This window comes from Calliphora vicina, chromosome 3 (assembly GCF_958450345.1).
Source record: "Calliphora vicina chromosome 3, idCalVici1.1, whole genome shotgun sequence".
In the NCBI taxonomy this organism is placed as follows: Eukaryota; Metazoa; Arthropoda; class Insecta; order Diptera; family Calliphoridae; genus Calliphora; species Calliphora vicina.
The window spans coordinates 71,860,716-71,877,756 of NC_088782.1; the positions used below are offsets into that span (position 1 = coordinate 71,860,716).

At 30.6% G+C, this 17,041-nt stretch overlaps 1 protein-coding gene across 1 annotated transcript in view; it reads left to right on the forward strand.

The window, feature by feature from the left end:
• The window catches only part of LOC135953782 (protein rhomboid-like), a 31,986-nt gene extending 17,149 nt beyond the window's left edge, over positions 1-14,837 (forward strand). Inside the window, exons 2-3 of the mRNA XM_065503790.1 lie at positions 14,009-14,426; positions 14,504-14,837. Of these exons, the coding sequence (XP_065359862.1) occupies positions 14,009-14,426; positions 14,504-14,817 (732 nt within the window). The 3' untranslated portion in view covers positions 14,818-14,837. The remainder of the gene's footprint in view (positions 1-14,008; positions 14,427-14,503) is intronic.
• Positions 14,838-17,041: the final 2,204 nt, after the last annotated feature.

Sequence of the window (17,041 nt, forward strand, 5' to 3'; positions counted from 1 at the left end):
TTTCGGGTAGGTATGTTCCGTACTTTTTTTCTACTATTCAATATCTACAACTTTGCTTCAGCCACAAAAGAGATATTCCGTACGGTATACGAGATATAACCGTGCTAAAATATAGAAAAAGTGATAAAAATCCACCTTGAGGAAAAAAAATTCGTATGGCCATTAAATTAATACGGCAGCCAACTTGACAAAACTAATGATGCAGAAGTTCTTATTTTTGGGGCTACTTTCACGTGCAGTTGTCAGAATTGAGTCCCAAAGCAATGAACTGAAAAATGTTGTACTGTGTTATAGGACCAATTTTAGTTACTACAGCGAAATGCAACTAGAAAACCGATTGCTTAAACTAATGGGTAGATTATGGATGGCAACTGGTTGCCTTTTTGGCAACAGAAAATGAAAGCTGCCAATTGCTATCTATAATACCATTTTGGAATCTGACAACGCACAATGGGTCAGAATCAGAATATTTGGAAAATTCTCTTTGACTTTTGACAAGTTTTTTACACTTTGTTATCGGATGAGAAACAAAATAATGACACGTGTTTAAAAATGGTACATGTCGAAGGTATTCTACTTTTAGCCCCCATAGCGCCGCCTCTAGTGCATTTATAGAGCTTATTTTAATAACTTAAACTCGAATACTCCTTTTTATCCCGATAAAACCAGCCGTTTAGTAATTCCAGATTTATTTCTAAAAAATGTTGATTCTGCCCCACTTTTGTGTTGCACTTTAGTTCGGTTGCCAACCTTAATAGACCGATAAAGCATTGCTTTAAGCCCTTTGGTTACATAAAATAATATTCCTCAGTTGGCAAACCTATTCTGTTAACATAATTAATAAGCTTACAGTTTCAAATATTAAACTTTTTGAAGGTTAATACAATTTAGTTTTTAGCATCAATTTCAAACTTAAATTTAGTATACAAAAACTCAATCAAAAACTTTCTTCTAACATTAAAGTTTTAATGTCCCTTAAATAAGACGTCACATCACGTATCAGTATCGATTAATCGTCATCTTGATACATCTGTATTAAAACGAAGAACACACATATGTTGTTGAAACAGTCTAGAGTCTAGACAGACAAATTCATTCTCTAGGAAACAGTATTTTCCAAGAAAAAGTAATTTTTTATTAAAAAACTACAACTTTGCAAGAGTGGTCATTAATCATTGAGGATGTTGGAAAAATGTAATAAAACCGCAACAAATCTAAAAGTAATTTCATTTTTATATTTCTTATTTCGGGAATACAAATACATTTTCCTATCAAAAGTAATTTTGAAACAAAAAACATAAAACAAAAATAGAAAACAAAACTGAAATACAAAACTTTTTCGTTTAAATGAATATTGTATGTATTGTATGATTTGAAGCGAACAGCAAACGGGACTGCCATGTCTAATGGTAAATATGTGGAAAAATATGTATTTATATAAAATATATAAAAGTACTCCTATATAAATGTATTATGTACATACTCAGCTTTATATTACACGAACAAGTATGTGGAGGGAAAATAAGTTCACTTCATTTCAAGCTTTTAATATTTCACGGAAACAGTAGGTTTTTCCATAAATTTATTCTATAGCTAGTTGGAAGATTAAGAGGGAATTCGAGTCAGAGAGACGATATGGTTATATTTCATAACAGAATAATTTGGTTGATGAATCATCAGGATCTAAAGTCTTGTTATTCAATGTTCGATTTGATTTTTCCATCCAAATATGGGCACTTCCAACGATTAGTCAACCAGGATCGAAAAATAAAATGTTTATAATCATGATTTTTATTAAAGATATTTCGATATAATTTGGGACATAAAATTTGTTCGGCCCAATGACGAAGCCTATTGAAACTGGCCGAAATCTGTCCATTATTTCACCTAGCCCCCATACAAATGTCCTCCGAATTTGGACTTTATCGGTCATAAATGTTTAATTTATGTAGGTATCTACTAGTGTTGCCAAATGTCCCGATTTTCGCGGGATTGTCCGCTTTTAGTCATGAAATCCCGCGTCCCGCTCAGGATTCGTAATTCCCGCTTTTTCGGATTTTCTAAATCTAATAACTACTTACTTCATATTTCATATAAAGAACATCATTATGTTGAAAATGTATAAAAAAATTTAAACAATTAAGTGGAACTGTATTTCCCGTGAGCAAATATTTATTCAGAAAAGAGTTCGTAATTTAACCAGTTATTTCTTAATGATCAATCGACTCTGAATAATTAAAAATCATATTGTCCATCTTTTGGCTGGTTGTCCGTGACTGAAATATCTAATAATTGGAGGCGTTTCTCAATAACGACAGTTGTCAAACTCAACAAGAGCTTGCGAAATCATTTGGAACTACTCAGTCAGCAATTTCAAAACGTTTGAGGTAAAATTTATTATCTTTAGTCCCGCGAAAGTTTTGAAAATCCCGCCATTTTTCAGCTATTTTTAAATTTGTCCCGCTTTTTGCAAAAATAAAACTGGCAAACCTAGTATCTACACAAGTTCCGCTCCAAATAAGTTTTATGTATACCGAATTCATGTCACCAAATTTTATTATGATCGGTCCATAACAATGTACAACACAACAAAAAAATACAAGGTCAAAGTTTACATCTGAATTTCATTTGAGGGCGGGTTAAAGTTTCCCAACTCTAGCACATTCTTATTGCTAATTCCACTTCATTATCATACAATGTCCAGCATATTTCAACTATAAGCGTTCTTTAATGGGTACGCATGACTGATGAGATTATTCACCATGCTCATCAGATTCTGTTGACAACTGGATCTCAAAGTAATCCATATGGGAATTTAAAAAATAATTTTTTGTTGAATTTTGGTCAAAAAATTCATCAGACATGGACATTGTATGATATTGAAATGGAATTGCCTAGAGCTAAAAAATGTCATTAATGAATACTTTCTATCCAAATTTGCTATCGAAGGTAAAATAATAGAGATATTAGTGATTTTTATTTAAATTTGAAATATTTTTTTTTTCATTGGGGTAATTTAAAATAAAATTCTTATTAAATGCGAAATTAACCTTTTGTTCTGTCTTATTTCTGACTTTCTGGTTGAATTTTCCGTTTTGGTATATTCAGGTGGCGCAAAAGTAAACTTCCGATGTTTTTTGGCTGTAATAAAAAAAAATTAAAAACTTGTGGATTATTTTTATTTGGTCTTTTAATTTTTTTTACATCAAGTCGGAAATATGATGTCGTGTAAATGGCAGCCGCCACAGTTGATAGTCATTTGAGCCCTTTTTATGGCATTTTCCATCATTTTGGCCAAAACTTCCGGCGATAGGTCCTCACATTCTTGACGGATATTGTCTTTAAGAGCTGCAAGAGTCTGAGGCTTGTTGACATAAATCCGCGGCTTCAAAAAGCCCCACAAAAAGAAGTCTGGAGCTGTCAAATCAGGCGATCTTGCTGGACAGTGCAAATCGCCAAAACGGGAGATTAGTCGTCCGGGAAATGCATCCTTCAGCATATCAGTTGTGGCACGTGCAGTGTGTGCCATTGCACCGTCCTGTTGGCACCACATGTTTTCCAATCCCAATTCATCAAGTTGCGGCAAAAAGAACAAGTTGATCATTGCTCTGTAGCGCTCACCATTCACTGTAACCGTTTGGCCCGCGACGTCTTCGAAGAAAAAAGGTCCGATGACTCCTCCAGCGAAAACAGCACACCATACAGTGACTTTGAGCGGGTGTAATGGCTCTTCGTGGGTTACACGCGGATTTTCATTGCCCCAGAAGCGTAAATTTTGCTTATATACGTACCCACTAAGATGGAAATGGACCTCATCACTCATGATTATTTTTGATGAAAAATCATCTTCCTCTTGGTGGTGATTAAGATCAAATAAATTGTCAGCAATATTCCGCGTTCTGGAGCAATGTAGCGTAACATTGTTTATTAACGCGTATTTCGCATGTGATTACTACACAAATGTCAAAACAGAACTGACATTAGGGGCCAATCGCAAAATTTATAGCATTTTCTGATAGGAAGATTACTTTTGCGCCACCTTGTAGTAAAATTTCACGGATAATATTTTTGTGGAACATTTTAATGCCTGAAATTTTTGTTTTAATGGCTTTTTTGCTCTTTTTTGAAAGAAGGACAAAAAACACCCATACCTAGAGGGTTAATGTATTCTACAAAAATGTTCTCCGTAACATTTTACATAAATTTGCTGAACACATTTTATACCTAAAATTTAAGGATCACATGGTTTCTTATACCGATTAACAATAAGAATTTGCCAGAGTTGGGAAACTTTAACCCCCTTGAAATGAAATTCAGATGTAAACTTTCAAAACGCCGATACACGTGTCTTTTTTTTTTGTCTCCTCTATCAAAATTTATTGGTCTGAACTTGTAATTCTTGAAAAAAATTGATTTTGTTGTATAGTGTTATTATTTACTTGTTAAATAAATAACTTTGAAGCCTCATAACCAGGGAAACCGGAAATATGCTCTAAAAAAAGCGTTTTAGGCGCTTTAAATATGCAGTAAAAACTTTAAAATATGCTCTTAAAATTTAAAAAATATGCTCTTAAAAAAACAAACTTTTACATAATTTTTAACCAAACAAAATTTACTTAAATTTACAAATAAAAATCGTTGTCTATTGGATCTGAAAACATTTTTAAACATAGAAAATGTTCTTTCGACATCAACTGATGTTACAGGAGCAAATTTAAAAGACAATATTTCTTTTACACTTAGAACGGTTAAGTTTGAATTAGAACTAAAATTTGATATATAGATGGAGCTATTATTAAAACAGTTCTTATTTTATATTAAAACAAGTAAGAGAGCTATATTCGGCTGTGCCGGATCTTATATACCCTTCACCTAATTATACTTCAAAATAAAAAATTTAAATATTTTTAGGTGAACAACATTTTTTTTTCAGTTTTTTCATTTTTTGGATAAAAAAATTTTTCGAATTGTTATTTTAAATTTAAAAAAAAAAATCTTTTGTTTTTTAAATTTTTTTTTTTTTGGTGAAAAGCCATCTATTTTTCAATTTTGAATTTTAAACAAAGGAAGTAAAAACCTGTAAGTAAGACAAAATTTGTTTTTGATAAACTCAAAATATGCTATTAAACAGTAAAATATGCTCTAAAAACGCAAAATATGACATAAATATGATCTTAAAACAAATATATGCAAAAATATGTATTTAAGGGTAAAATATGCAAAAATATGCACTAACAAATCGATGTGCAAATTCTTAAATAGTTCTGAAACGTGTAAATATCTTATCCATGTGTTCATTAGACTCACCAGAAAAAACATGCATTTGCATATTTTGGTTTCCCTGCTAATGACATTAAACTGTAAAATGAGAATTTGTAATTAAAAGCATAATCCTGAAAGTTCCTTAAATATTAAAATAAGAAATTTTACTTATTTAGGAGCTCAACCGAATTTTTTTCTTAATGACAAATAGTTTCATTACAAATTACGTTTCGTTTTTTCTGCACAAAATTTTGACACATCAGATTACTTGTGTAACAATGTAATCTGACATTCAGGGCCAGCAACGCGGTTTCAAAGAAAATTGAAAATTTGTACAACTATAAAATAAAGCGAATAAAAGTAAGGAGTCAAGTAATTTGCAAATTCTCCCATTTTATAGTTATTTGTTATTTGAGATTTATATCATCAAATATACATGAGGAAACTAAAAAAAATAAATAAAACAGGGCAAAACTCCCCAAGACATGGCAACATGTACGTACGTACGTAAATATATACAGTCACACTTACTCCGCAAATGAGGTTGTAACAAACAACGCAACGAATAGAAAAATATAAATATTCTTTAGACGAGACACCATGTCAGACAGTCAAGATTGCCTTGGAGTTTCTATAATGGTTTTTAGGAGTTGAAAAATACCGATAAAACGAAAACATACTAACAAACAGAACGGAAAAAACTAATACTTACTTACGTTGTTGTATGTAAGTTTTATAAATACTCGCATGGTAGCAAGAATTTTTATTGTATTTATGTGGCATTTTGGAAAACAAAGTCACAATTATATTGCTAAATGTTGCACACACTCAATGAAACACGTGCAAAACTAAATTTACTCCTAAGCCGTATGAGAATAGTTATACGAGTCCAGAATGGAAATTATTTTCTAAACATCTACTTTTGAAATCATGTTCGGAAAGAGAAAATAACCAATCAAAACAGTATTATACATATTATTTAAACGTTTTTTAGAAAACATTCAAAATCAAATAAACTGCAGTCAATATGGCAATTTGATAACAGTGGTTTGGCACATGAAGTAAACCATCTCTTAGGCAACATAGAAAGAAGACTTTCCAAATGCCCTCGTAAACATAAATACAAACGATTATGTACGTATACGTAATATTTATTTGTTCTTTTTTTTATAAAGCACGAGACCATTTTATGTGGCACGCAAAAGAGAAAAAAAAAATAGAAATTACATACATATAAAATTCTGTGCCACAAAACGAATGAATGTAAAAGTGTGAGTAGCCAGTAAACATTATTGTCTACGTATCTGAAAATTTAAGAGAAAATGAGCCGACTTGTCTATGTTTTCTTCTGACACTCGACAGAAATACAATACTCAATAGTACTTGTAGTCGAAGGCCGCATAAGTGATTGAAACAAATTCTTTTTTTTAATATTAATAATAGAAAAATGTTTTTATTCGATATCAATCAGACATGTCTAAAATTCCTTTAGAATTTCCCTGGGAATTTACCTTAGAATTCTGTCCGACAAGTCTGAACAACTTTACGGATTTATCCAGATAAAGAGTTACGAATTATTGGATACGAAATCAGCAACTTATAGAGACTGACCGAAATAGACAACAAATGTTTATTGGGTACCCATAGTTTATTGTTGTTATTGAGGCATGTTTCAACACAATACATACAAGTGAGTGTGAGTGAGTTCATGTATACAGACAAATAGACGGATAAACATACACATACAAATAAATATTTTGTAAATAGATGGCAAACCAGACTAGACCAAATCAGAGACCAGGCCAGACTAGGGGAGACTTACCCCAGACAGTTGCATTTAAAAAAAAAAACAGAACACTCACTCCCTCCCATTCCACAGGGCAAATTTAACACTCACGCATGATTGTACACACACATATTTGTTCTCACACAAACATACCATCGAAATAAAGTCACAGCAGTTCTGAGTGACTGTCCCGAAATACAAATTTTAGCTATATGAATTGTTATTTTAACATATACGTACGTGTCCTAGGTGGAAGTCAATTGACCATATATAGATTAGAAATATATTATCTAAAAGCTGGTTCAATGTAGCCAACGTAAGGTATTTACATAATGGTTACCTAGAATTAGTTAGCTTAATGGTTACTTGATTACCTAAGTAACTAATCATTTTAACATATACGAGTATCAGGCGGAAGTTAATTGACCCCAAATAGACAGTCTAAAAGACATCTCCTAATACTCAACCCAATCAGAAAAAGTCTAATATTCTGTTCAAATATTTGCTCAAAAAAGCGTAACCACTTTTTTAGCATAAATTTATTTGACGTGTTTACTCTTACAAGTGTTTTGTAAGATCAAACAGCATCAAATAAAATAAAACAATTTTTAACAATTAATTTTGTCTGGGTTTAAACAATCAGAAATGTGTTAAATAAAGAATTTTAAGTTTAATTTGTCAATTTCATGTTGTACTTTTTTGCATTTTTTGAGAAATATCATTTTTCGTTGCAGCACTGCTTGCAAAATAGCGAACTTGCGGAAGTTTGTTTGGATGAGCAAAAGAAAAAGTCTGCTGCTTACAATTTTATTGTTGGTAAAGTTGAATGACTAATCGGATTATGCTAAGGAAAAAGTGCGTATATTTTTTAAGATTATCCCGTTAGATAGGAGAGTTCCCGCCATATAGGTTCCGTCATTTGGAATTTGAAAAATTTTTCCTCAGATTCGAAATCTCTTTTTATCCCGGGAATTCCCAGTACAAATTTCCCGGGAATTTTAACAATTTTTCAATACCCGATTCCCGGGATTTTTAGTCAGGAATCCCGGGAATTAAAAACTGACGAAAATACAAATAAAACAAGGTAGAACTCTATTTTTTTCTCCAAAAAACCGTTAAATGTTTTTTTACAGTTTTTTGCTTATGTCTTGGCAATAATAGATGGCTTATTATTATTATTATTTATATGGGGTTTTTCGTACGAAAATTTAAAAAGAGAAAATTGCAAATGTTTTTGTGTGTATTTTGTTATTGGATTAAAATTTTGCATTTGCAATGATGCTAGACCATTCGCACTTAATAGTGAATACCGCTAATATGTATGTATGTATGTGGAATTATGGAAAATTACTGCTTTTGTCAAAAAAGGTTTAACAGTTTAATCTGCGCAATTTTTAATAATTAAGATTTTTTTATTGTAAGCCTGAAATTCTAAAACTTTGTTGGAATATTAGTAAAATATATGTTAATGTATTTTGATTATGTTTTCCTATAGAATAGCCTTAAGTATTATCTATAAGAAAATGTAATAATTAGTTGTCCTTTCGTGTGAAAACTATTAAAATTTTGTTTTTTGTTTAAATGTATAAATTACCATTTCGTTAATTTTCAATTTGATGGTTAGGGGAAGTAGCTCCAGATTTTCGGTTTTTTATAAAATAATACCGTTTTTCTTTTAAATAACTAAGAAATATTGCGTTATTTGACAAGCGTAGTTTAGGGTCATAAAGTGTATTAATAGGTCTTTATTTGGTTCTTATGTTGTATATTTTTTTTTGCTAAAATAAAAAAAAATTGCCAAAGTTTGATTTAATTTTGAAAAAAAAACATGTTAATCAATTTTAATTTTTCTTTAATTCTATCTAATTCCTATCTCTTATTTATTATAATGTGAAATCATTATTTGCCCGTTTTGACTAGAACTTTAAAAAAATAGTTTTTGATGGCACCCATAAGTAATACATTTTTACCGTAAATGTAAGTAGCTCAATAATTGAATATAACCTGCATATCCTTATGTTGAGGTAGTAATATGAGCTTCTGCTGATATTAGGAACACTTAAAATATAATCCAACATCCAGTTTCTAATATTACAGTTGAACCATAAATCTATCAACATTTGAAAATGTCCGTCCTTCCTTCTGAATTTAGAAAATATATACAATATTTCACTATTTTTTAAAAAAAAAAGCATATATGGCAGTTATGTAAATCCTTGCTAGAATTGATATGTTAATAACTAAATTAATGCTTGGTTCCAAAATAAAAAAAACGATTTTAACGATTTTTTTAAAAAAATTTGATGTTATACAGGATATTCAAATCTTGAAATCTTGATGTCTTGGAATTATGAATATCCTTCCGATGAAATTTTCATAATTTTGCATCTAATATTATAAGAGAACAATAATTTCTGAAAATTAATAATTTTATTCAGGTTTATAGGTTTTTAAGGAAAACCTTGCTGCGATTGTAATAAAAATTGTCACAAACAACAATAACTTTATTAAAATGATTATAACCAAATTTTAAAGTGTTTGGAGTATAACTGTGAATTATATTCAAAATTATATGTTTCGGATATATGGGAGGTCCTTGCGCGGATTTTTTCAAGAATTAAATTTTTTCTTAATCTTACCAAAAGGTAATATTCTACTAATTTTTATTCGTATGCAATCTATTTTTGTCCATTGCCTATATGAAAACAAAACACTGTGTGTCGTCCTCTGACTCATTAGGACAAAGTTCATTATAGAACAAATCGGTTTATTTGTTATTTGAAAATCGTCAATTTTAAATTATTCAAACAGTTAACCGACCAAATTTAATCGGTTAATCGATTGAATACACTAGTAAGTAGTCTCTAAAGAATAATATAAAATTATTTTCAACTTCACTTTTAGTGATGAGTAAAAAGTAGCTAGTCCTTATATAGAAATATAAATATTAAGCTTCGTTTAAAAATTCCAACTTATTGTCACTCTACTCACTCATTTTCTACATAGTAAAAGAGATAAATATATTTTAAATTTGACTTAAAGTACAGTATAAAATAAAAGTTTTACCTGACTTCACCCTAGATAACATACAGACTCTAGAGTGACAACTGACTTCACGCTATATTTCCTGGGTTGTATCGAGTAACCACATAACTTCCCTGGCTTATTATGTAACCAGTAGTGACCCCAAATTATAGTTAAAATTACTAGTTCGGAACAGTCACCCAGAACTGCTGAGTTATTCAGTAGTTATTTTATTTCTCTTCAAACATGTTTCTTTATTTGTATTTGAAAGTAAATCCTTTTTATGTTGACCCCTGTCTAGAAGGTGGCTCTTTTGGTATTTGTCGTTTCATGACTTTTCGTTAGTATTTAGAGTTTTACAACTTAAAACTTTATTGAAATATTACGAGTGGGTATAATAAGTCTCTATTTGTTGTGTCTTACCCACTGGAATTATTATAGTTGTTTGAGGTTCTAGGTTTTTTTCGTTACGATTATTGTTGCTAGCTGTTTATGGTGTTGCCAGATGAAAAGTTGGAAGTAGTAGTATACGTCATCATTTCACAATTTTCCAAAAATTATTTAAAATAAATTAAAAATGATACATAATTAAAAAAATACGATATTTGACCACAGCATTAAAATTACTAATAACACCTGAAACCAACATTAGTGAAGTAATATGCAATTTATTTAACAAATCTATTACAAAATTTTGCAGATTGATACATTACTACGATACTGCTGCAATTTCCGCGCGATTTCGTTTAGAATTATACCTACGCAACTAATCTGGCAGTATTGTTTAAAACTGCTGCAGAATGCAGTATTAGCCATAAGCTTTAAACTGTCTTCATTGGCACGAAAAACAAACCCTTGTTATTTATAGATTTATTTTTATTATTTCTTTATTTGAGTACATTTTTTTCTGCCTGAAAGACATACAACAGCCATTTATGTAATACTTTTACTCATACTTAGTTTTCTGCATTAGGGCTACTCTTATTACATGAGTGGTTAATTTATCAGTGAATATTAAGATTTACAGAATTTTTAGGAAGATGGTTTCCCCAACAATATTATTCTAATGCAGTCGATTATTAGTACGATGTTTAATTTCATTAAAAATTTTGATATATAGGTTGATGATATCAGGAATGTAAAATGCCAACTGTGCCATTTTTTTGTGTATTGATATCAGTTGACGAACCAACGCCACAAAACTAAAAAAGCTAGGGTCTTAAAAATTTGTCAGATCAAAGCATGTCCGAGGAACTTAAAGTTTGCAAACTTTTAGAAAAAAATATTAACAACTGTAGTCACAGTAGCCATTTAATATTTTAAGGGTTAATTGGCTTATAGATTTATTTTAAGCACTTTTGAAATAAAGTATGAAAATTCGTTCGTTTTAAACAACTTTTGTAAATTTTTATTGCATTTTAATTCATTTGAAATATACACTAAAAAACCCAAAATTAAAAAGTTATATAATGCAATATGTGGTATTATATAATTTTTGATTTTATATGTTCACAATTTTTGTTCTTTATGATGAGAGCTACAACTTTGCCTCAGAGAATAAATCAAAATTCCATAAAAAAGTGCATGACTTTGGGCAAAACTAGGAGACACGGGCCTTTTTTTTTGTCTTTTATCACGTAGTGGTGTTCGTATATGTTTATATTTCCATGACTTAAATAATTACACACAGTGTTATTAAGTAATATAAGGTAATAAATAATGTAAAATATCATATTAATATATATCAAGTACTAGATGACCGCCCGGCTTCGCCCGGTAGTTATATATTAAAAATTAAAATTTCCGAATTTTAACCATCTCCTGAAAATTTCGAAGCGAATAAAAAAAATCTGCTAAATCGCTCCAGCCGTTCTCACGTAATGGCATTACATACATGGCCCATTTAATTTTTATATATATAGACTAGCTGACCGTCCCGACTTCGCTTGGTAGCTATTAATAATTTTTCACTTCTGCCAATTGTTCCTATATAGGTCAATTGTGAATCTAAACCATCCAGGGACCCACTCAAACAACACACACAAAATTCATCGAAATCGGCCCAGCCGTTAAGGAGGAGTTCAGTTACTAACACACGTACAGAAGAATTATATATATAAAGAAGAAAATTAAGCAAATTTAAAGCTCTTTGACTTTAACTACTTGTTTTCTATGTTAGTAAGTTTCGGGCTCCAGAAATAAATGGATCTGAAGTTAAAAAGATCATATTTAAAAGATTTATATTTTTTCGTGTATGTTGCAATCTAAACTGTTTTATATCCTTATTTTTTGCTTCTGCTGCTTCATCCGATAATTCACCTATTGACACTAATGCATGCTTATTCACCTCAGCTCCATGGATTAGAATTTTGTGTACCGATGGAGGGAGGTAGTGCCAGGGATACTCAAGTTTTCTGACTGTCTATACAGCATATTCCTCAAACATTATGGCATCAGTTTCAAATCCGGAATTTGTAGCTTGGAGAAGATGTGCTACAAATCCTTGCAAAATGTCCTTATTCCTGTTATTTTTTATGAAAGATCGACATTTTGGAAAAATGTCCACGCTATGTTGCCATAGTTTGAATTTTCGCAACCACCAGTTTTTTGTCTATCTATCTTTTCGTTCTTACTGTTGTTCCATTTTTTAGATCTCATTTGTACGATAAGTGAATGAAGTACTCAAAAAATGGTATGTTGGCAAAATGCGATTTTTCATTATTTTCCGTCGGATGTCTATGCAAATTACATCCAAAGAGGGGTAAAAAATCCACAATTTGATGTATAAGATGTTGTGGGCAGATGCGGTCCAAATAACTAAAAGTCTACGTGAAAAAGTAGTTTTTTAAAAATGTGTGTTTTGAAAAGGTCAGAAAAGTATTCTTCAGGGATTTTTTAATGGGCTTATATTTTCCCAGCTTTTATTATTTAATTTGGTAGAAAATAAGTTAAAATTTAATGTTTGTAGGGTTTTTGGATACTTCTGCCTCAACTTTTTAGATATATTTAAGTTTTCTTTTCTGACCATGTAAACACAATATGTATATGAAATATAAACATAGCTCCACTTTCAACGGACACAAATATTAAATATCGCAGAAAAAGCAACAAAATTTGTTAGATTCATAAAATTTAGAGTGTTTTCAATAAATTTAGCGTAAGAAAGCTTAGAAAAATACATTATTGTTGCTGATTTTTGGCCTATGGGGTAAACCACTGTGTACCGGTTTTGTTTATTATGCTGCCCATGGAAAATTCGTGTACTTTTGTGAGGTATATTTTTACACATTTTTGCAGAAAGTTCGACAACTTTGTTTACATCAAATGATTTTTAAAAATTTTTAAATTGTGATATAAATCATTAAGATTGTTACAAACGAATCATGTATAAAATCGCGTTTCTTTTCATAGTATAACAAAATTCGTATACTTATGTCAGACACTGTATTTCAAATGAATTTTACATTATAAACAAATATATTACACCAAAATATACTCGTATTAAATAAATCCATTGGTGGATGTATGAAAAAAAAATCACAGACTATTCTCTCAACCCATCCTTTTATCTATTCGGTTTAATGTGTGTAAGGTCGCCGTCATAAAGTCTGTATCAATCGATATTTGTTTTATGTTATTGTAGAGTTATTTTTATTCTGGTTTATTTTTTGTCATAAATTAAGAGATTTAATGCTTAAATATTGAGGTCAACAAAATGAACAGCTTTATTTCAGAATAAAATCAAAAATAGTGAAGGAATAAATTATTAACTATTGTGTAATTTCTTTAAATAAATTCAATTCCCATTTTAAAATGTTGAACAATCAAATATGTATATTTAAACAATTAACATAAAATTCTTTAAAGTTTTTACATGAATGGCAGTTTACAAGTATTTTAATTTGATTATTTTGATTTTTATTGCTCTATTTACAGATCGGTGTCTTTATGTACGATTACATGACAGTGAGAGCCCAAACGGAATTTAACAGCACCAGCATACCAAGTGAGTCACTCTTGATTTATCGACCAGATCGTCGGCTACAGATATGGCGTTTTCTAACGTACATGGTCTTGCATGCAAATTGGTTTCATTTGGGTTTCAATGTCATCGTTCAACTGCTCTATGGTTTGCCATTGGAAATGGTACATGGCTCCGCACGTATTGCGGTAATTTATTTAGCTGGTGTTTTAGCCGGCTCACTGGGCACCAGTGTCATTGATTCCGAAGTGTATTTGGTGGGAGCGAGTGGTGGCGTTTATGCGCTGCTGGCAGCACAATTGGCGAATGTCATGATTAACTTTGGGCAAATGCGTTACGGTGTCTCTCAACTGTTGGCCGTCTTAATATTTGGTAAGTATGGACGGCCCTAAGCAATGTTGAAGCTTAATATGAAATGAAAACAACATTTCAATTTCTTGTAATTCCAGTGTTTTGTGATACAGGCTATGCGTTCTATAGTAAATTTCTAATCGAAGACTCTTTGCATATAATACCCTCGGTATCGTATATAGCTCACTTGACTGGATCTTTAGCCGGTTTCACTATTGGACTTTTAGTATTAACGAATTTTGAACATAAAACTGAATCGAATTTAATACGTTGGCTTGCGTTTGGCGTCTATGCATCATTTACTTTATTCGCCATTGCATTTAACCTGGTCAATACTGTCATTGCTCAAAAACTCGAAGAAGAAGGTGAAGTTATTAAACAACATTTGTTTCATGATTTGGGTATTTCCTAAATAAACATTATTCATAAATATGTGTTACTTTGTAATACTTATGTACTCGCAATATTTTTTATATTTTCTATTTCTATTTCATTTTAAGTTTTTGTTTTTTCAATAAAGTTTTTAGCCCAAAACATGAAACCAAATCGTTGTGATAAAGCCAAAGACTGAATATATTTGTTTTTGTAAATCAGTAACAATTTTTTTAAATATTTATTTATGTATGTTATGTTATTATTGTTTTTCTTATTTATTAATTATATTGTTAGTTTTATATATTAATTTATTTAGTTAATTTTCAAGTTTTTTTATACAATCTATAAACAAAAATATTTTCATGATTATTATATGAACCAATTAGATTTTTAATTAGACTTTTAATATTGGAAAGTTGGTTTTATGCGTTTGTAATTTTTGGACACGTGTATTTGGACACTATTTCAAACTTTTGATTTTTTTGCTACTTATGTAAGCTTTTTTATTCCGTTTGTAATTTCCACAAATTTTATTTAGGACTTAATAAATTAAATATTCTGATATTGAAAATCTTAAAATTCGTCCCATAACTGGCTTAGACATAAGCAAAAGCCTACGACTACATAATTTATTTGGAAATATTTTTGACTATAGGACGATCCATTTGAAAGCGGTCTGCACTTGGATTCGATGAAGATAAGAAATTTTCGGTTAGACCTAGACAAACATCTTGGTTTAATCAGATATGCAAAATATCAATCAGATACGGAGAGGAAGCATTCAAAACATGGCGCAATAACGAAAACGCAGAAACTGATTCGCTATGCAAAAAGGAAAGTTCTTCGTGTGTCAAAGTACTTGCAACGCATTCGTACTATGGTTCTTACTGTTCCCCGCGGTAATAAAAGCTTTTGTGCATTCGATAAAATGTCAGAATCCTTTAAAGGATGACCAAACATTCATTGAACCGGTTGATAAAGCTAACCTTTTAGCTTAATTATTCGCAAGTAATTCTCACCTGCCGGAAAGTGATCAACCACTGCCCGAACTCGAAAGAGTATTAGTGACTATGCCAAGTATATTCTTTCGAGCTCGTGTTGTTAAAAGAGTTTTATCGGATCTCAACCAAAACTTCATATTAAATTTATTGGTCAATATCCGATCAAATTAGTTGTTAAAATGTTAAAAAAGGTCCCTTCAAACCAAAATTCTTATGAATTAGTCAAAGTTTTAAAATATTTATTCCAACAAGTAAGAGAGCTATATTCGGCTGTGGCAAATCTTATATACCCTTCACCAAATTATACTTAAAAATATTTTTTTAAAAAGTTTCTTTAATATCCAAATTGTTTTTTAATTTTTTTTTAAAAAGTTTTTTCCATTTTTTTTTTAAATTTTTAAAACAATTTTTTTTTGGAAATAGAATATGAGATAAAAAAAAATGTTATAAAAACAAAATTCGGGTTAAAAATATTTTTCCCGATTTTTGCTATATCGACTTCGCTATCTATAACGATCCAGAATATATATGTATACTTTGGGTCGCAAATGAAAAATGTAAAAATTACAAACGGAATGACAAACTTATATATACCATTACCACTCATGGCGAAGGGTATAATTAGTAGTGGTATATTTTTTTTAAGCAAAAATTTTGCATAAACCGAGTTGAGAATAACCAATTTTAAATTCAATTCAATTTTACCATGTAAATTTGTTTTGATCCTCACACAAAAATCAATAATTTTGGAGATACCGATTTGGATTTAAAGACTGTATCATATTATATGTTATGATACGTACAATAGATCTCCACTTTCTATTCAAAGAACATGAAATAAATAAAGTTCACCTATTGGTAAATTATTGCTATTACCGATAATAAAAACAAACATATCCTAAATAATTTATCCCCATAAAATCCTTGAAATATTTTAATATATCCCCAATGAAATACCCAGCCCCCAAACAAAATTTTCTGTCCCCAAAATCCTTAAAAAATCCCCATCTTCCCCACAAATCCCCAATTCTGCCAAGCCTGGCTGGTGGCTCTAGAGCTTTCTTAGAGATCGCACTATACGAGTTGTTATAGATGGGATCTCGTCAAACGAGTTCAAGATAAGTTCTGGGGAATACCGCAAGGCTCCGTTCTTTCTCCTACTCTATTCCTTATTTTTCTAAACAACTTTCTAAGTTAAACTTCGAACCCTATTTATTATTTTGCAGATGACAGCAACATTTTCCATTCATATTCACTCAG